Source organism: Lepidochelys kempii, chromosome 10, assembly GCF_965140285.1.
Source record: "Lepidochelys kempii isolate rLepKem1 chromosome 10, rLepKem1.hap1, whole genome shotgun sequence".
Taxonomy (NCBI): Eukaryota; Metazoa; Chordata; order Testudines; family Cheloniidae; genus Lepidochelys; species Lepidochelys kempii.
In genome coordinates this window covers 21,223,498-21,245,549 of record NC_136389.1, presented here as the reverse complement: position 1 = coordinate 21,245,549, position 22,052 = coordinate 21,223,498, and the positions used below count along the sequence as shown (strand labels likewise).

The 22,052-nt window shown below is 40.8% G+C and overlaps 1 protein-coding gene across 2 annotated transcripts in view; it reads right to left on the bottom strand.

The window, feature by feature from the left end:
• Window positions 1-21,223, bottom strand: part of SHISA9 (shisa family member 9) — a 240,552-nt gene extending 219,329 nt beyond the window's left edge. Inside the window, exons 1-2 of one of the 2 annotated variants that reach the window (XM_073362378.2) lie at window positions 20,434-21,223; window positions 13,597-13,724 (exon numbers count right to left, since the gene is read on the bottom strand). In XM_073362378.2, the coding sequence (XP_073218479.1) occupies window positions 13,597-13,724; window positions 20,434-21,047 (742 nt within the window). In that variant the 5' untranslated portion in view covers window positions 21,048-21,223. The remainder of the gene's footprint in view (window positions 1-13,596; window positions 13,725-20,433) is intronic. The other variant, XM_073362377.2, reaches the window with a different exon arrangement.
• Window positions 21,224-22,052: the final 829 nt, after the last annotated feature.

Genomic DNA, 22,052 nt, shown 5'->3' with positions numbered 1-22,052 from the left:
TTACAGGCAGCAGAAAAGACAGCATTTCTGGGTTAACAAATAATGGGAAACACAAGGTTTATTATGCATGGAAAACACATTGAGAAAACAACTGAGGAACAAAAATCACTGATCAGATTAGGCCCAGAAGAGCAACTGCATGTAAGGAAAAAGCCCTCCCATAGCTACAGTTTTAGAAACCAAAATATGAACTAATGCAGTCAGGATAAACTCTTCAGAGCAAGGACCATGTCTTCTTCTGTGTTTGGTAACCACTTGGCAGATCTTGGGCACTATCCTAAACTAAACAGAATATAATTACTAATAACAATAATACACCCAAATTTCTAATCCACTATATTTGTCTTCTGTGCACTCTTTTTCAAGTGTCAAGGATTTGATCCTGAAACAAAATGATGTTATCTTGGAACATATTTTAGAAATTGTAAAGACAATGTCAGAAGCATATATATGGCCGTCAGTTTTTCCTTCTTGTTGCCAATAATAAAAGTGCAAGGCAAGTACATTTCTTAGAGTTGGATGCTTGCTCAGTTATGAACTATATGTGAAGTATGAATAATTGTCCCCTTTTTACACGGTTTTAAGAATACTGTTTTAAATAAAATTTAAAGTTTTAAGGTTTAATGATACTTAACAATACATTAGAATCAATATTGTAATTATCTGTGAATGATTATTAATGTAGCTTTTCATCAGCTGTGGAGATTTGCTCTCATATATTTTATATTATCCATATCAACAATATAGCCATTTCATAAATATTAAACATACTCAATTCCCTTCTTGGCTTTATTTTATAATAATGAAACTGGAGTCGGCAGTGACATGTACATTTCAAAGGAAGTTATGATATAAAGCAGCAACCAAATTAAATGGAACAAAGCTACTGAAAAACCATTTGTGATTGAATTTGGTGGATTGCATTTTTTGAAAATATTACCTTACACTGAATAGCATTTCATAATTGCCTAGTAATGCTGCAAAGTGTATTCATAAGCTTTTTAATGTATGCAGCCAACCTCACCACTTTTATCTTGTATACACTGATTCCTGATGCAGGCTGGTAAAGTTAGTATGTATGGATTAAAAGATGAAGTAATAAAAGACAGGTGATCTTACAGGATGTGACAATATTTTAAACCATAAATTTAGCATCCAAGTTTCACTCAGCCAGAATGGGAAAGATATAGGTGCACCTGCAGCTTGCAACAGTTTATATCTGACCTTGTATCCGTAGCTGAAATCAGCATATGAATGTATCCATGTTCTTTAACATTGCTGTGATTTTTTTTTTGAGACAACTAACATGGGGGTGGGGGTGGGAACAGACTTAGAAAGATGATTTAGCTTTAAACTAGCAATTAAGAATTATATTTTGGCACACAAATGCAATTTCTACATATGACATTGTTGGCAAACCAACATTAGAAACAAAAGGTACCTTTTGCCTGCCTTTTAACCAGGTGACTCATGTCACAATACCTTGGGCTTCATAAAGCTGTACCTTCCATTTTAAGAAAACAAAAGAGTCCAAACTTTTTTCCAAGCAGAGTTACAACATGGGTGGACTCAGACTTTTCCATCAAGAATCAAGATGTTACAGATTTTAATATCAATGAAACAGTGATGCCTGATGCTGCTGACAATTATTATTAATAGAAGGTTGTTTTACTAAATGTTGATCAACCCCAAGCAAACTTATAATGACTTTATCTGTCAAAGAGTTTTACATGATTTTAAGATCATGAAAAGGGTAAATTGTGAGAACTTGCCACATTAAGAAGATGTAACAGATAAAAATATAGCTTGTAAAGTGCCAAGCTAGTCCCAACTGCTTACTATTGTGAGCGCTCCTTTTGTTCTCAGAAGAACAGTGGACAGCAGTAAGCATTAACATTTAGTAGCAAGTGTCTGCAGGAATGGACCCTTAGTAAACAATTCTCTTGATGATACAAAGAAGAAATTGAATCACCCAGGTAGCGGAGAAGTTCTTCTAAGAGTCAAATCATACTTTAATATTAGACCTCATCTGCTAGTGTGTAAATACTTCCCATGTATAATATGACAATATATCAGAAGTGCCATGAACAACAGCAAGATGAGTCTTGTTTTTACTATCTACTTTCCAATTTTGTTGTTGTTGTACGGACTGAAACTGCCCATATAATACAATATTATTGCACTCTTCTCTTCAATTGTGAAAACAATTTTTGTTTTATTAATGATACATTCATTTAATTAAACTGTGTTATAAACTGTAAAATTTATGCTAAATAGATTTTTAAGAACAGAATTTTTAATACCATAATTTTAATTACCACAAAATTAAATAAATCTGTGATAATTAACTATGGTTGTATTTCTCTCAAATACCTTTTTACATTGTTAAATATGTTACTAAAATATACTAAATTTACCTGAAAATTAAAAGCATGCTAAAGACAAATGATTATATGTCAAACAGAGAAAAATATGTTCATACTGCACAATAAAGAAGGCAATAGCCAAAAAAAAGGACCTTTCTTGCACATTCTGAAGTTTTTAATGGTAGTGATCACATACAGGCATTGTGATGTGGTCTCTATCACACTAAGCCCGACTGGGTAAAAAGGACCAAATAAGCCTGTGACAGGCTGTGCCTGGAGGAGCGTCAGGACTGATAATGCTTAAGGTTCCATTTTTGTCACAGAGATCACGGATTCTGTGACTTTCCGTGACTTCTGCATTGGCCTGTGTGCCTGGCCCAGGGGCCACCTGAGCAGGCAGCCCCTGGGCCAGGCACACCGGCTGCTGCTTGGGCAGTCTTGGACCCTCCCCCATACCCCAGCAGCAGGAGTTTTTTGTTTTGTTTTGTTTTTTGGGGGGGGGGGCTCAGGGCTAGGGGTTGGAGAGCGGAGTGGTGCTTACTGAGGTGGGCTCTCCAGCATGGCGGCAACTCCCCTCCCTCAGCTCCACATGCTGACTCCACCTGCAGGCACCGCCCCTACAGCTCCCATTGGCCACGGTTCCCACCCATGGAGGCAGCACATGGAGCTAGGAGCTGGGGTTGCTGGTTCCCAGGAGCCAGGTAGGGAGTCTGCCCCAGTCCCACCAAACACCACCCCCCCCAGCACCCATGGAGCCTCCAGGGCTGCCCTTCAGAACTCAATTTTCCAAGGAAAAACTAAAGATTTTTTGATAAATAGCCTGAGTTAAAACTGACTCAGGCCCTTCATTCTGATCCAGCAAACAGGGAAGACCTTCCATCCAAGGAAAGGGCATTTATCCTTAGGGAAGAGTAGGAAGGATTGGCATGTGCCAGAGCTCATACTGGAGTTGTGGGGGATCTCTGGTAAGCTTAATAGCATGTGTGTATGTTCTTTTATTGTTTTTAATGTTTTCTCTGTAATACTTTTACCTTAAGAATCAGTGTGGTTGCTTAGAAATAGGTATGTGGTAACTTAACTGTGGGTAATTACACTGTGGATACCCTTTGAAGAATAAGCAAAGCACAGATGCAGTCCTGTTTTATGCAGTCTGCCTTGCTGGGGAAGAATAAAGTAGGCAGGGTACTGTACACCTTGGAAAAACCCTGGTAAGCAGGGAGAGGTCTCTGACCAAGAGAGGTGACAGCTAGGGTGCTGGAAGCCTGGTGCCCTTGCTGCATCACAGAGGGGGAATACAAGTGCAGTTGCCCTGAACTGTGACAATAATTAATTTCCTTGAAAATATTTACTGTTTTTTTTTCAGGAAGGTTCATAACATCTTATTATAAATCAGTATAATATATCTGTATTAAAATATGAAATGTAAACTAGTTACATTTTATATTAATGATTAACAGAAAGTGGTTAACACAAATTCAGAACTAATTAAACAGTGAGTTATAATGACTGATTGAATCCATGTAGGAGATCAATGAAGTGCACATTCACTTACTGTAATTTTAGATTGGAAGCTTGTGCTTCCAACATGGGAGGCTTGGAGTTCTCAGATTCATCTCTGTAACCATAATTATATTAACAAAAATCCCCTCAGCAACCTGCAAATGCTATAAATCCCACAGTATGTGCATAATTTAAACTAAAGTCAGGAACTGGAAATGAATTTACAGTAGTTTAAAAAGTTGTCTCTAGGTAGTGCAGACTGTGGTTTTAACCTCAATCAGAAATTACAAGACATAAAAATACGTTGTGCCCTTTTGGTGGTGGTGGTAGTTGTAGATTTCTCTTGGAAGAAGATGAATTTGTTTTACTGAGTGAATGATATAAAACGAGTGTTTATCCACTCATTGTAGATAACAGGCAAAATAGCTGTGTCCCATATACCAGGGCCGCCTTAACCATAGAAGTTTTTTTGCATAGGAGTCTTGATGCATCAATTAGTCTAGATTATTTGAAGTATCTGATCTTTAGAAATAGTTTTAAACTGCTTTCCAGCTAGGTTGTATAAGCCCTAGTAAAACAATTTCTTACATAATGACACTAATGACTAAGGCCTAAATTTAAATTTCTAAATTGAGTCCCAGTATTGCACACACATTCACATGCTTAACTTTAAGCACATGAGCAGTCCCATTGAAGTCAAAGAGACTACTCACATGATTAAGAGTTAAGCACAGGCATAAGTGGTTGCAGCATGGGAGGCCCTGGAACAACATTTTCCCTTCCAGTTCATTGTTCCTCTTAGCTGAAGCATTTGGGGTTTTTCTTTGTTTAAAATTACCTGCTTTTTTGTCTGGACTTAAGTTTTACAACAGTAGGGTCTTACAGGTGAGTGTCAGAAACAGCTGGTACTATCAATGGCTTTATTGCATGCTAAAGTAGAAAAAGAGAACAGATTATAAAAAATGGATTAGAAGAATGATGACAAATGAGAAATCTGTGGAGACCTTTGTGGGCCTATGAAACCCTCCATCTGTATTTAGCTCCAAATCAGCAGATTATCAGCTATATACAGCAATGCAGCATAAAATCTCCTTGGTAGAGTATTTCATTCTTTCTCTGATCAATTTTCATTTACTTGATTATTTAAAAGGATAGATAGGTGTGTCCTTTCTTTAAACTCACTTGTCTTCCCTTTTAGTTCATACATTTGGATTATCTGAAGATTTATTTGGTTTTACTATTTATCAGCAGTTAGTGAAAACTTTTAATTTGTGGTGATATATGAGCAAAATAGGAAAATAAAAAAACTAATACAGCCCCAGCTCCATGTCTGTCCCATCCACTACAACAGCAGTGTCTGCCCTGTTCTTGTTCTTTCCTAAATCATCACTTCCCCACTCCCAACTATGTTGCAGAATCTCTTCCAAGTCAGCAGTCCACAACCTATTCCCCCATACTGACTACACAGTCCCCTCTCCCATCCACAGCACTCTTGCTTCTCACAAGCATGCCAGCCCTGAGTCTTGAATTTGTGCTAGCAGTTTCACTCGCCCTCATTCTTACCTAACTCTGGCCCCCTCATCAACAGTTCCAGTGCACTTTCACTGGAACGCCCATCAGCTGGCTAACCTCAGGTACCCCTTTGGTGGCTCAACACCTCCTGTTATCCTTGCTCAGCAGATGTGAGTGGCCTCTTTCCAGTAAAGGCTGGGTTCTTGGACTCCACTTGCACCTTCTGTCTATAAAAAGTTGAGCAACCAAAGAAGAACATATGGAGAATACAGTCCAATTCCTCTGGGCAACAGCCCATACAGAACCAGGTCCAGAATAGCATTTTACTGTAACTATGTAGCCTGAATGTTGAGTAGAGGATGCAAATAATCATGTACTAAGTCCTTTGTATATTTCCATATATCTGCATATTGATGACCGTGGAAGTTTAAGGCCCAGATCAAGGACAATATTGTACCCAGAATAATAACTTTGCAAATTCTCAATAATGGCAAGTTAACTAACTGTGCAATTACGTGGTCAACAAATATCATGTCAGTAAACTTACTACATAGTACTGGGGCTCCAAGGACCTTCCATTTACAGGAGTAGCAACCTTTAGCTCTGCTCTAAAATGTAGTCTCTTCATGATGCCTCCACACTTAATTCCTATTAGCAACAATAAGATTTATGCATAAGCAAAAATATCCTAGAAACATGTCAGGATTTAATGAATCATCTGAGGTAAACATTTTTGTTGCAAATGTATTTTTTTTAAACATAAAAATAACTCATTTGCCACAGGAGTGTTTTATTTATTGCTTAGGCATTCTAAATAAATATAGGCAACTGCTGAAAATTCTTGCAAATCCTAACTTTCTTTCTGCCAGTATCAAGCAATTGATATAAGTGCTGATCCTGCTGTCACTGGTGGCCACAGTAATATTTTCTCTGGGAGCAAGATCAGGGTCATTATAAATGTTGCTTCAGTATACTCTAGAATAAATTTGTATATAATATATTTCACTCTATTTATATGCCTGGATATTGCATAAACATATTTTGCAGTCAACTTCCTACTTCTTCTTATCAGACCCAATTCAGTATAACACAAAGTAGATACTTAACTTTAACTACTAGCCTTAAAACAAAACAGTGTTTCTTCATTTTTTGTTTGTTTGCATCAAAAATGTTAAAGAAAAAACGTATGCCATCACCTGGCAGACCAGTCCATTGAAAATATTTTCACATTAAATGAAACAGTAATATTATAGTACCATCTGTGGCAGAATTGGAGATAGACCCCAAATCTCCTGACACAGTACAATGCTCTTTAACTACTAGGCCATGTTTCTTCTCCACTGTCACTTTCTGATACACTTTTTACTTGTTCAAAAGCAAGTTACATTTGAGGCTACTTGGTGGTTTTTTAAAATGTCAATCTGTCAGTATTTTATATTTGTAGATGGGATTTTGTCATGTGATGACACTGAAAATGGCAAAATCTCAGGATGGACAGTTGCCTAGTAACTTGTCATTTGTGTGCACAAATATCTGCTTTGTGCATGCAGTCATAGTAATTGCAGTTCTGCATGAAGAAAAGGAGTACTTGTGGCACCTTAGAGACTAACAAATTTATTTGAGCATAAGCTTTCGTGAGCTACAGCTTATGCTCAAATAAATTTGTTAGTCTTCAAAATGCCACAAGTACTCCTTTTCTTTTTGCGGATACAGACTAACGCAGCTGCTACTCTGAATTCTGCATGAGTCACACAGTTTTTCACAGGACCTCAGATTTTGCTTGTTTGAAAAGAGGTCCTGAAAGTTATTGCCAACTTTGTTATATTCTGCTAGTTTACTACTAGAGCTGGGGGTTTCTATCTTCAGAAAAAAAATATTTTTCATTGAAAAAAAAAAAAAAGTTATCAGTTTTCATGTTCTTGGGGTTTTTTAAGAAAAATCAAATTGTTCTACAGAAAAAGGTTTTCCAGAAAAATTTTCATTAGTTGAAAAACCAATTTTCATCCAAAAAATCAGTTTTTGAAAGAGAATTTTTGTCCAGCACTATATTAGGAGGGCTTAACACAATGATTATCCAGAATGTCAGCATCCTTTGATTACTGTTTGACTTCTTCTTTTGTATATATCCCAAGTCAATATGTACATTTTTCAGCCATCTAACTGCTGCATCATCGAGGCTAGCAAGGTATTGCAGTCCACCCTCCAATCTTGTGATTGTGCACTCCTCCACCACATGTTTGATCATCTGCTTGCTGCCTCACAGTCCCACTGAAGAGTGCTGAGCCAAATTTCTGCACTGGGCAGTCACTCTAGCTGTTCCTGTCTGCAACATGGGATGCAGATCCTGGACTATGCTTAACAGGCTGTAACAGGTGGATGTAAGTTAGGGCTTCTGAAATTCATCTGCATGCCTGTCTCTCTATGCCAGAGTTGCTGCCACTCTGCAAGGTCCTAGCCCATGACCCTGATATGCCATTGTTCATCCTAGATTGATACTAGACTGGCATGAATGGCTGCCATGAAAGGATGTTGCAAAGTCAATCATAGCAAGTCAGCAGGAACTGCAGGTGTGGATGTCTTCTTCGGGGCAGATTTTCTTGTAGGAAGTGTGCATTGTTTATTTACATCTGTTGGAATCATTGTCAGCCTGGTGTGCAGCAGGTTGCTTTCATCCATCATAGCCCTCCCTGCAATTTTAAGGGTAATGGCATCTCGTCAAAGTTTTGACGGAGCTATATGAGCCAACACATATAAATTAGATGTTAATGTGTGGCTAAAGCGGCCACTAAAAATATGGGTAGCTGTGTTCGGCTCCGAATCAATGAGATGTGTATGCTGGCTCCCTCCACCCCGACGGCTCCACAATATTCCACTCTTGCACATAACAGCAACAGGACTGAGGTTTGTCAAACATTTGCCTCTACTTCCCAGCTTCTCTCCGGCTAGCTTCTGGATCAAGGAAGTGTGTCAGGTGATCTTTAGGGGACATTTCTTCTGCCTTCTTGTGGTGCTCCCCCTCCCCCATGAGTAGCATAAAGCAGAACAAACGCAGATAAAATACAGTACACAGGTTTGCATTCTAAGCCTACTGTTTTGACAAACTAACCATAGACAACAGTATGGAACATGTTATTTTAACACACAATCACTTCAAAAGAATCATCCTCTTTCTAAATATCCAGTGTCCCAAATGGAAACAGCGGCTAAACACATAATTCTTTTCAATACATTGAAACTCCTTTATAATCACCATTATATGGAGTCCAAAACTTTGGCCTTTATAACACTGGCCACTTACTACAGTATAACTAAATATCTCCTTCACATAAGCACTGCCAATTCATTTGCACTTACACATTCCTGTAGTTTTATAATAAAAAATTACAATAAAAAAATTAAAATTGGAAAATAGCCCATAACTCTCCCAACTCAATTAAAATGTAGACAATGTATACAAACAATTCTCACCTTAGAAAAAAATCCATAATGTAGAGGTGGCTTCCCTTTTTAGCCACCTACAGCTGGGGGAATCTGCAGGTTCCCATCAATGCACTAGGAAGGCGGTTGACTACTTCTGGGTGAGTTATTACTATGGATGCAGGAACTGAGATTTTGCCGATCTGTAGGACAGTGGGTAACACTAACATAACCATTTGTTTCACTATGCTGTCAGACTGAGATTTAGGAATAATAGTGGGAAATGTATTCCAGAGATGAGGAGCATAGCTTCAAAGACTCTTGACTCACACTGCATCTACATTATGATCTTGAGAAGTTAAATAAATTACCAACTCCTAACGTAGTAATCAATGGGAAAAATATGGCAAAAGAAGATTGATCCACTATGCTGCTCTCTTAAGAATTATGAAAGTGTAAAAGAAATTAACAAAAACATATAACACAAGATTTTGCAACAAGGTTTAATATTTTCCTGAATTCCAAATGTCTACATATTTTAAATAGTTAGAATTATCCACTAATTAATTTTCTTTAATATTTCCTGTTAAACCCCTTGAATGCTATGTTATTTGGTGAATACTTGCTGTTCACTGTCAATGCACTATTTGGTGGTAATGCAAGCTGATGAAGGAAAATGTGGGAAGCTGTTTTGGCTTTAATCCAAAATAAGGCACATTACTAGAAGAGAAATATGGACAGTAACAACCATTAAAGGTCAAAGAAAACTTAAGCAGTGAGCATTTAGCATGTCTGGATTCAGATATGCACAGGATAAAATCTGTCCTTCTCCAGATCCACCAAGATGGATACTCAGAAAAGGAAGAATGGCAAACCAAGTAAGTTACAATCCATTGGGCTGCAGAGACATGGAAACATTTTGCACTTATTCTGAAGGATTTTAGCTTTTTGTTGGATTCCTAATCTTGGCAAGTAGCAGAGCTAACTGCAGGCTGCTTAGAAAATCCTTTTTCTTTAGTAAAAAGTCATCTAAAGACTTAAGCACACTCTTTTTCAATGTCAGAGTTCATGCAAGGTATTTCATTTTGATAGAGTTCTTCTTTCCGAAACAGCTTCAGTATGGTTTGGCAGCATCAGCAAAGTGGCATTTCAAGAGATCAAAAAGAGCAAATGAATAATCGCTCAAATTAAACCACTCTTGAATAATACTTTGCTTTTAAAAATTAATCTTTAATACATTTGAAAAAAAAATTCTATGAAGAGTACATAGTGGCTATGAAACTATTCCCTGCCTTCTTGCATCATGGAACAATACAAGAAGGATGACTTGTATTGTTCCATGATGCAAGAAGGCAGGGAATAGTTGTGACGGCAACTTTCAGTCTCAGTTTGAGGTGTTCCTGAAGGTTGTAACTTAAAAGTACTACTACTATAGTAGCCATCAGCAGATGCAGTAATTTTGTACCACTTCATCTGCTCTACATATGTAGTAACTTGTGATTAGACCTATGAACCATACTCAAGTTTCAGATTTATTTGCTTGCAAAAACATATTTTAAAAGGTTGCTCATTTCTTTAACATTAGCACTGGGTAATGCCGTACTGTTACAGGTTGGTGATGGTGCTGCCAAATTTTCTAGTTTTTCATAACTCCACCATAAACATTTCAGACTGCTAAAATATTTGACGTAGAAAACTGACTTCTGCCCATTTCAATAAATATTTTTTCATAAAGGATTTCACTCTGTACCCTACATATTCACTTGACAGAATGTAATAGCTTCTAAAGTACCAGTTAATTCTGTTGAGTGGCTTAATCCCATTTTGTCTAAGTATGTATTTTCATGACTGATTATAATGGCACAAAAGTAATGATGATTTATCAGTTATATAATAAACATATTTAAAATTGTTTATGTAACTATGATAAACCTGACAGGAATATCATGCTAATGTCTGCACACATTCCAGATTTCATTTCCATTTCTTTATGTAACATGAAAAGCAAAGAAAATGAAATACAAAGGGGCAGATCCTCAGCTTGTGTAAATTGTCAGATGGGCCTATGGTATCTTGCATCAGTTGAGGATTGGCACCAAAACGTCTAAGGCACCTTTAAAAAACGAACTCAGATCCTGGTTCTGCAAACATGTACTATCATTGAGTTAAACATGGTACCTAAAATTGATAAATCTAAGAAATACAATGAGGGTAATAAAGATCTGCTGTGTTGTGCTAATATAGCATAGTATATAAGGTAGTGTCTGTTAAATGCCCAGTGTGAAGATTTCTGAAATACCCAGAAATGAGCAATGAAATAAGAAGTTGTGCATTTCTTGGCTTTTGTCTGTAACCTAGATTCTTGACCTTATTTTAACATATGGGGGTGAATGGGATTGCACCTAATTGCTTTACCACTATGCACCTTCCCTGCTTGAAAACCTGATCATAGGAAGGAGGTGCCTCTCCTTTTATTCAGCGAAGACCAAACAGTATATACTCCTGGGGGAATTCTGCACCACTGTGCAATGCAGAATTTTGCACAAATTAATGTTGTGCATGCAGAATTTCCTTTTTCCCCTCACAGAAATGGACTTTAGAGATGTTGGTTGCCACTAGGGGCCACTGGACCCAGCAGAGCCCAGCTCGCAAATAGAAGACGAGGCTGGGGGGAGGAAACTGGAGGGTTACCAGCAGCTGCAGTTCCCAGCTTGCCCTGAAGGAAGGAGGCAGTGGCATGCAGGAAACTCTATGCAAGCCTGGGACCCAGCATCCCTCTGGATCCCTGGCCTCTGGGGAGTAGGGCCTGTGAGTGTCTGGGCTGAGGGGGGCCGTGGCTGGGCTCTAGGGGGTTGTAGGTGTGAGTGTTTGGGCTGGCAGGGGCATGGCTGGGTTCTGGGGGGAAAGGGGTGTGAGTGTCTGGCACTCTGGCCCCCTGGCTGGGCTCTGGGGGGTATGGGGTATGAGTGTCTGGCTGTCTGGTTGGGCTCTGGGGGCAGACGGGGTGTGAGTGTCTGGCCCCCCAGCAGGGCTCAGGGTGCGGAGGGGGAAGAGAAATAGGAACTGGGTTGTTACAGGGGTTTCTTTAACTCTCTACTCCTGAGGAAATTGTGTGACTTGCTGACAGGTATTTTGAAAGGAATTACCAAAATAATTGAAACTGGTGTGATTATATAGTGTTATTTTGACAAATAAGATTTGCAGAATTTTAAAATCTTGTGTGCAGAATTTTTAATTTTTTGGAACAGAATTCCCCCAGGAGTTAGCATAGAATTGGTATATGGAGTGCAGGGATAGATGCAGTGGCTACACCATGCACTCCCAGCTTTCCATCAAACCTTTGAAAGCTCACATGTGCTCCATGCAGTTAAATTCCCTTTGGGAGCTGGTGTATTTTTGAGTGGATGTCGATGGGGGGAGGGGGGAATTAGGTGCTTCTGTAAAGCTCTGTACTTTCCCCTCTCAATGGTGCAGGGCAAGTGGTTCCTTAGGAAGCTATGCATCCAGATTATAATAGGAGGCCAGGCTTCACCGTACATAGTAGCTTCACCATAAATTGGAGCTTTTCCTCTCTCTTGATACCTGGTATTCACAAAAGGGGGAAATCACACCTAGCCTCTGCCACTACCCCAAAGAGTGCTATTTATGAAAAATGCCATTATTTATCTGGGTTCTCTGACCCTCCACCCCCCACGCATTTTACCAACAGATGGTATGATATGGCTTCAAAACAATTGTACAATATGATCCAAGCAAAACCTATTTTCTTGGTCAAAGATGATCAAACTGTCAGCTCTATATAGTTGTAGAAAGACATATGAAAGACAAATTAGCTGGTGATTTAAATATACTTAAAACACATCAAGAAGTAAATCCATAATACTTTTGCAGTAGAAAGCACATTGTAGATAGACAACACAGAAAGAAATTGTCCACTGTAGCCTGCTGTTCTGAATTATGCTATTTTCTTTCACAAACACCTTGAATTTGAACAGAGAGAGAGAGAGAGAGAGAGAGAGAGAAACCTGCCCAGCAAAAAGGGAAACTTAATCTGAGCAGGAGAAAGAGCTTTCTTAGGGGGTCGTCCAAGACTGTGGAACAAGCTTGCACAGGATCTAAAAGCCGCCTGAAGCCTTGCCACATTCCATACCAAGTGTGAAGTGCACTTTTTTGACATTGCTATCAATAATACATGCACATAGCACAGCTACTATAAAATAAAATACATAATATGTATTAAAAATAAAATAAAAGAATAAAACAATCCTCCCCTAATTATCTCTTTGGAGAGAGAAAAAGAGAGGAAGGGAGGGAATGAGACACGTGTGACAAATGCCAGTTACTTACTCTTTACTACATTTCTGGAAGATGTTCAGACATTATGGTTGTACAATTGGTATAAATACCTACATAGAACATTTTCTTTTTGGACTTCACAGTCTTATTAAACATCCTATAAGTCTTACTATAAACTTGGCTACTTTTGTATTCTCTGTCAAGTATACTGAAACAGTGAATAGGTCATAATCTGAGAACTGAATGAAAATGCCTTTTTAAATAGACAGAGATATGAAATAAATGGCAGCCAGCCACCAAAACTAATCCCAAATAAATGCAATAATTTAACTTTAGTTCAGTTGAAAATGCCATTTTGACACAGTAAAGTCCTTGATGTAATCTAATTCAATAATAAGGACTTATAAGGAATATTTTCTGATTTACAAGAACCCATGTCCTAGCTCCTTTGATCATAATCACTCACTCGCCTGGCAAAACAGTGATTTAATATAATGCAACTTACGCAAATTATTTGCAGGTGGCCTTGTCTCCATGTTTTCATAATGTTGCACATGAACTACAATGTTTAGGTCTCTTTCCATGTGATCTGTTGTGCAAGGACCCTGAGGTCGCATAACATCAGCAAGAGCCCTGAAGAATAAAAATTAAACTCAATTAGAATAAATCTGCAAAATCTATAATGCAGTTACAATGTACTCTGGTCCTTTTAGTTCTTGATATTGTACATTACAACGTATATACTGTAGAGTCACAGTTTAATAGGGGCCCAATCCAGCTCCCATTGATGTCAAAGAGAGTTTTGTCACTGACTTCAGTAGGAGCAGAATTGGCACTAGATGTATGCCATATAAGTAGCTGATCCATTACTGTGCCATAGAAAATAATTGGTCCCCCTGCAAAAGCCCTGGCCTTAGGCAAAGGAATGATATGGCATGTGTTATTAATGTCTTCAGGGTTCAGTGCAAGTGTTTTCAGTTCTGTACCTCACTGACCATTGTTTGCCTCCTTTGTCACCAGATCTGGACCGTTTTAATCCATTTTTAAAGAGAATGGATATTTTTACTAGGCACTATGCCCAGTTTAGTTTGTTTTTGTGTAAAGTTACATACAGTATCCTAGATACTGCATCTGGTTTATAAATTAATAAATACATTCACTAATGAAAGTCGAGGCAAATGCAGTACAGTTCTTCCACTGAACCAGTGTGACAGGAGTTATTTTCCTAGTTGCTATGTGCTATATTGAAATATCGAACAGTAGCTCCATATAAATGTGTGGGTTACAGATAGACAGAGAAATCTTGAGCTGGATTTTGCTCTTTGGTGCACATAAGATACACAATAAGATGTTCCCTCGTGTCTGTGGACATTTTTATGCTATTAGAATGTGAGGTACAATTCTGATTGTGTTACAACCTGATGATACTGTAAAAAGTTAGAAGAAGGTAACCAAAATTATTTAAGGTACTGAAGCAACACTTCAATATGAAGCAATACTTATACAGCAAGAGTAGCAGAGCTGTATTACGTAGCTGAGAAAAAGGCCACTAGCAGAGATCTCATAGGTGTATGTACAATATGATCCTGAAAGGAAAGGATTTTATTACAAACCTCAGTTTGAAAACAAGTTATGGACTGAAGCTGGGAGACCACTCGTATCTAATTAACGTATGCAGAATTTGTTTATACAAAACAAATTGTTTGTCGGCATTATAGATTTAATTCAAGAGGCAGCTGGACACATTTTTGGAAAAGGAAGAAATGCAAATGACAGGTCTCACCTTCATTCTGGGAGTTAAAATGGTGTAATCTCATAATGCATGGATTAGTATTTCCCCAGTCTAGGAGACCAAGCTTTCAGAGATGGCCTTTTTGTTGCCTTTAATGTTACTGTAAATATTATTCATTATATACTCTAAATAACATCCCACACGCTACCAGATTAACTGTTCCCTGTGTTTGAAAATACCAATGAAGTCTTCAGCATTTCAAAGGGGGTTCAGGGAGTAAGGTATCCCACTCCTATTATTTTAAACTGCTTTTAAAATCCAAACCTTAGAAAATCTGGGCACATTTAGATTGTCTAATACTAATTCAAAAATATGTGCCTGTTTGCTAATTACGGAATAATCAACCAGGCATTAAGAATGCCAAAGGCCAGGACAAAAGAAAGAAACCTCTTTATCTGCAGGATGTCTTTTGTTTTGTTTTGTTTTTTAACAAAACGTTACCTCAATTTATATTGTAATATTCAAGTAAAGGGCCTGATCTTTCAAGGAGCTGAACATCTCATGCAAGATGCTGCACACTCTTATCTGTCATTTACATCAGTGAAAATTAAGAATGCTCAGCACCTCATAGAACCCAAGAAAAAAGATACATATATAGGAGATAAAACATAGATGACATATTATTGTCTTAATGAATATTACAGATTAAGAGTCACATTCTACCCTTTTGAGGATTTGCTCATGTAATTTTAAATGGTAGTGGATGTTTATGTATCACAATGACCACATAAAGTACTTGGTTTAGGGTGCTTGTTTTTCTGAAACTCTATGTCGACACAACAGGCTGCTTCATAGGGCTTCTCCCTCCACGCATTTGGCTAACCTGAGTAAATACGACCATGTCTTTACTCTTTACCCATATATAGTTTTTCACTTGCTGACTTTGCTTCTGTATTGTATCTCCATCAAGTACAATAAAGAATGGTAGAATGGTACTATCTTATAAATATCTGAAGAAGGTGTCATTAAAGGTCTCACTGGGAAATGAAATAAATAAGAGAGTTATATTCGCACTATACATATGCCTCACATTTAATGAATTTAAGAAAATGCATTCTACAGGATGAGATGATAATCTTCAAATCAGAGACGTTTGTCTGTTCCCTACACTGATAATGATAGAAATCACACATATATGGAGCAATGTCTTCCACCTATCAGATCAGCCCAAAGCTATTTAAGAGTGTCACAAATCTTCAGGATATCTCTTATTGTAAGATTTTGCTCTCTGGATCTGTAATGCTGTTTTAAGAAGTTATAAAGCATATCTAGTCAGGCAACTCCCTTATGGCTACAAGCTTGAAGAGGCTCATACAGATGTGACTTCATGAAATGTTAGTTGTTGTTGTTTTGCTTCCAAAAGTGGGTCAAAACCAATCTGGGAAATAATTTCACACAAAGGATTTCAGTATTTTGGCAATCCAGACTATTTTGTTCCACACTCCTTTTGGAAAATCAGCGCATTCTGGAGGGTGGGAAAATTCAGGTGAGTTCATAAGATATTCAGGAGGCTGCTTTCAAACTATCATAAACAGATAAGTTATAACAAAAACAGGAGCTATACAGTGCAGATCTGATTGCAGACTTTGGCCTTTAGGCCCTTTACTGCTCTTGATTTATGTGCACATCTCCCATGTGAAGGGGGGGCAGTATATGATACTGTGTTTTTATTTACAGAAAAATCCAACTGCATCTTAGGGCAACAACTTGGGGAGACAGACCTCTCTCCACTGCTACCCAGATTCCCCATCTCACCTGGTAACGTAGCTCCTTCAGAAGGGGGGATACCCTACCATAAGTCTTCCCACCACCACCACCACATCTACCTCCACCTTACTTCCTCTCATAGGAGATAGAAGATTGAGAGGGAGAATTAATGCTCTCTTGGACACTATATTCCTTTCTTGGATGGAATGGATAAAGGAAACTAGTTCTCTTTCTTTGCCTATGGATAAAGGAAACACTTTAATTCTCTTAACTTTGAACAAATTTACCTAAAGAAGACCAAGAGGTAGCATTAGGAATTAGGAATGCACAATACTTTAGAATCCTATGGGAAGCATACCATGTAAGAGCCATCCTTCTCCCCCTCCCCTTATCTTCTTCCACCTTCACCCAACACCACAATCTAAAGAGAGTACTATATTAAAATATAACAAGGATCACACTTTGCCTTGTTTGTCTAAACTACAGGAACTACAAAACATCCCTAAAAAGGTATGAATTAGTTTGATGGTTTTCACTGAATAAGTCTGCTTATCTTGTCAATGTTTTTTCTGCATTTTAACTGACAAAAGATCTATAAAACTTCAAAATGGCCATTTAATGTCAAAACAATGTCTTCATATTATAGCAAGCAGAGTGCAGTGTATGGTAAAAGAAACCATACCTGATAATTCTAATGGCTAGATTGTGACACCCTTGTTCACATAAGTACCTTACTTTGCTAGCAGATCTATGAACTGTCTGCATAAAAAAGTACTCCTCAAGATGAGTAAGAATGACACAGTCTAGCCCTAAATTAGACAACATTCTTATTCCCTACATGCATATACAAAATTTCAGATTAAAAGCAGCTTTCAGCAATGTAATGTGATTAAAAATAAAGCTTTGCATGTTTTGGTCATTAGTAATAAAATAGGCACACCAGTATATTGTGTATTGTATTTCTGATAAGTAATGCCACTCTTTCTTTAAGTGACTTTGTTTATAAAGTTAAAAGGATTAAAGTGTTTCAGGTATCCATTAGCTAGTTAAGGAAGCTAAAGCAATAGTGTCCCTCCTTGTTAGCTATACTCTCAGCCTGGCCTAGAAGATGAAACACTGTCAAATGAGGGAATAAAAAAGCAAATCAGCTTCTGTGTGCTTCTCACTACCAGCCAAAATGGATTAACACAGCAAGCAGTGGAAACCAAGCAAACTACTTTAATGAAAAATAGTGGGGTAAAATCTTTAACCAGGATTTCTAACATCAAGTCCATCATTTCAACGTGGCCTAACTAACTCACTCATGACCAGGGCTTTATAATTTATGTTTTCAAAAATGACATTGATTGTAGGCAGAGCATAGGAAGCCATGTTCATTTCTTATAGACCTCATGGGAATTGGTGCCATATAAGAAGGCAGATATCTAGATAGGATATATAGTGTCTTACTTACTGGTACTATGAAATGTTTTTTAGCAAGTACTTATGTTTACATTGTAAAACTTTGTGCAGAGCTCTGCCCCACCTTTTTTCTCCCCCAGAACCCTGAAACAAGCCAGGATATGGTGCTTTGGTAAAATAGGTTGAGGACAAGGAGATTGCCATTCATCCCTTAGGCAGTCTCTGAAAATCTCAGCTACTGTGTGAAAAATTAAATTAAGCATCCAAATTCCCTAGATGGTTTCAAAAATCCCACCCTGTATGTTTGTGATGAGAACTTTTGAAAAAGTTGTAGTGATTTCCTAACAGCTGTGGAATATCCATTGTGTGTACTGAGTGGGCGTCTGTTTTTCCATTATCATCCTGACTCTTGTAGGTTCCTACAACCTCTGAAATAATCCTACCTTAAGAGATCGATGAATGAAAAAGTACATGAGTTTGAACAATATTAACTAATCCGGGCAAAAACTATCCTTTCTGAGACCCGCTTCAGCAATCTAATCTATATAGATACAGGTCTGAAGGGGCTTAGAATGATATTCCATCCCCTATAATTCTGTATCCATAGTCTTAGGGATAGAAATATCATTTCAGAACCCTTCATACCTGTATCTGATAGAGAGAAAATAGATAAATCCTTTTAGAGATTTTTTAAACCAAATATTTCTACTACTGGAAATGTGACTGACTGATCTAACCAGAGCCGAACAGAGATGGATGCACTGTTTTCACCGTCTCTCTGTCATGTGTTTGGTTGTTTGGTTTTTTTGCAAATGAAGTGTCTAAACTCACCTGCTGTTTTACCTGCATGTAAACACTACATAAATGGATTGAGGCAGATGGGAATAAAGCTATTTTACCAAAGCTTTGGCTAACAGATCCAGAGTAGGGTTTATAATTTTTTTTCAGGATTCATGTATTCTTTTTATCAATTTCGTGGGTCAGGATTCGCAAAATGTCTTACTATTTATACCCTGCTTAACAAAAAGACAGTCTCTCCAAAATTACCACAGACACACAGTGTTGAGTTGACTAAAAATTCTATGGTCTGCTTTGTTCCTCAGTAGTAAAATGAATCCCTATCAGCCAGGATATAAATAGCAAATAATTGCTAGTGAACTGGTGATGCATTTGCAGCACTATTTTTGGTGGCTTCCCTGTTCATTTCAGGGGAGGCAGTTAATCACAAAGCAATACAGAAACTTGGACAAGTAATAAGGCTCCAGGTGTTGTCGATCTCATGAACTATCTTTCCAAGGGTGACTCCTGAGCCAAGCTTTAAAGCTCTGACTGTGAATTACTCCATTTCTATCAACCACCAGTCAGGGAGATAGAAAACCTTCTGCCATGCTGCATGGCTAGTAGAACCTGTCCTCGCAACTGTATTTCATTTCCAAAGTTGACCAAGATGCTGGAATCAATTTAGACTCTTTAATGGAGCTATTTGCTTTTTTAAAAAAATCTGCAACTGTCTTTCCCCATTTGTTTTGCTTTCCTGTGTCTGGTATTAGCATAATGAATCAGACAGACTGAAAACTGGACAAATATGTTATCCCTTGATTCTGAAGTGCTGTGACAATCTGGGTGCTGGAGTATGATGTTAGAGCAATTGGGCTGTGTCCTGAGCTGCCCACCAGCAGGCAGCCAGTCCCTGGAGCAGGCAAGTACACAGGATGCCTCACTCTAGGTAGGGGAGGTTCTCTTTGATGTAATCCAGCCATTGCATGGTGGACACACCGAGTGTAACACACACAGGACAAAGACTTTTACATTCCATATTTGGTTACAGTTTGCCTCTCTAGCAACTGCGGGGGAAAGGCTTGATATGCAGGCAGCTGGGTTATATTAAACGTTAGAACCCTTCCACAATAGGTCCCTTTTGGTCTCTCCCTCTCTACCCCCCAACCTCATTTTCAGGACAAAGAGCTGGGGTGGGAAAGTCCTGTCAACACCATTTTGCAGTGGGAGAGAGAGGGAGAGAGGGATGGGATTTGTTTACATCCTTCTGTTGAGAAGTAAAAACCTTGTCAGGGGCTTGACGGGGAGACCCAGCAGCCCCCCTTGAGGCTGATTCAGACCCCGCATTTGTGCCTGGACTTGGGCTTTTTTGTTCTGAGACAATATTTCCAAGAACAGTTGTTGGCTCTTGGAGGGGAGGGAGGCGAGCACTGCAGCTTAAAAGCGGGGTAGTGGCTGGGCAGCCTCAGCAGTGCTGCCTGGTGCTCCTGGCCGTGTGAGTCAGAAGCCGGGTCTGGGGCGCAGCCCTGCCCTCCAAAGTTGGTCTGTCTAGCCTGGCCCTGCCGCAAAGCCTGGCTGGCGGGAGTCGTTCGCGTAGCAGGAACACACGGGCGCCGGTATGGTCTCCGGGTGGGGGGAGGGAGGGCCCCTGGCGCCGAGCCTTACCTGGACATGTGCTCCCGCTGCGGTCTGTGCGCCTTCTCCAGCCCCAGCTTGGTGAAGATCCCCACCAGCACCATGACCGCCACCACCCCGCAGATGATGTAGACGATGAGGTTGGTTTTATCCCTGGTGGGGTCGTGCAGGGGGTCGTCGATGCGGGCAGGGGGCTTCCCCGTGTTCATCCACACCGGCGTCTCGTAGTTCGTGCAGGTGTTTTGATCCAGCCGGGTCTTCTTGAACTTGCAGCAGAACCTGAAGCCACAAGTGCCGCAGCAGAAGACGAACTCCCCCGAGCTGCAGTTGAACGGCGGGTCCCACTGGCCCATCACGTCGAAGTAGCCCCGGCAGAAGTCCGGGGTCGGGGGCGGCTCCGAGGCGTCTCCGTGCTCGCCAAAGCTGGAGTGGTTCCCCCCGGAGAGCACCACGATGCTGCCCAGGTGCTGCCCGGCTTTCTCCTGCGCCCGGCACACCAGCGTGAGCAGGTCCGCCACCAAGCAGCCGAGGGCCAGCCGGAGGAAGCCCTGCATCCTGCCTCCCAGCCCGGCCGCTGCGATGCCGCCGCCGCCGCCGCCGCCGCCCGAGCTGCTGGCTGCTGCGCTGCGCCAGGGGCCGAACATACAGGGGCTCGGGCGGGGGGCCACGCGCTCGCTCAGCCCGCTCGCGCCTGCAGCAGCCTGGTCCGCGCGGGCAGCAGGGGCAGGAGCGGGGCGCCGAGCCGCCCCCTGCCTGGCGGGCTCCCCGGCCCCGGCAGCTCCCAGCGAGCCGAGCGAAGTGAGCGGCACTTGTGGAATCGAGAGGGGAGCGTGCGGGAGAAGAGGAGCGAGGAGGGGGAGGAGGGGGAGGAGTGGAGCGGGGTGGAGGGGGCAGGGGGAGTGAGGGGGCAGAGATGAGAGGAGGGCTGGGGGGGAAGGAGCGGTGGGGCTGGGGCGAGCGGGAGGGGTGAGGTGCGGGCTCTGCAGAGCAGGGGAGAAGCGGGCGCCGGGAGAAGCTCCTCGCGCAGCCTTGTGAAATCTGCAGGCGCCAGGGAGACCCCCCTTCCCGCGCCCTGTGAGAAAGCCCGGCCCGTCCTACGAGAAAACTCTCTCCCTCAGAAGAGGAGCCCATGGAGCCCCACCTGAGACGAGGGGCCGGTGCATCCTGACAGCGCCCGCGAGAGAGCGCGGCGGGGCGCACGGGCTCCCTGCAGCATCCAGCTGACGGGCAGCCGCTGTCACCAAGGGGAAAATCCGATTTGGTGGGCAGTGTGGGTATGAGCGAAGGAGATGCGGATTTGGAAAGCAAAATCCCTCTAGCGAGGCGCCTACATGAGCCCCAGCGATGCCTCCGAGGCTGACAGTACCAACAAGCACAGCCGGAGCACCCCACTGCCGCTGTAGCTGGCCACTGCTCCCTGTCCTTCGGTTATATAACACGGTCCTTCGCGAGGAGGGTGTTTCCCACACGAGCCAAGGTGCAATAGCTGCTCCTCCCCTTCCCTTCCGAAGCCCTGACCTGTACATTGCGGCCTCTTTCTCCCCAGCCCATCCCCACCCCCAGCTGCAGCAACGGGCCCCTTGTGAGTGAGGAGCTGCCCGCCACCTGGGGAGAGAGCGTTCCAGTGCGGATGAAAGGGACAATCCGAC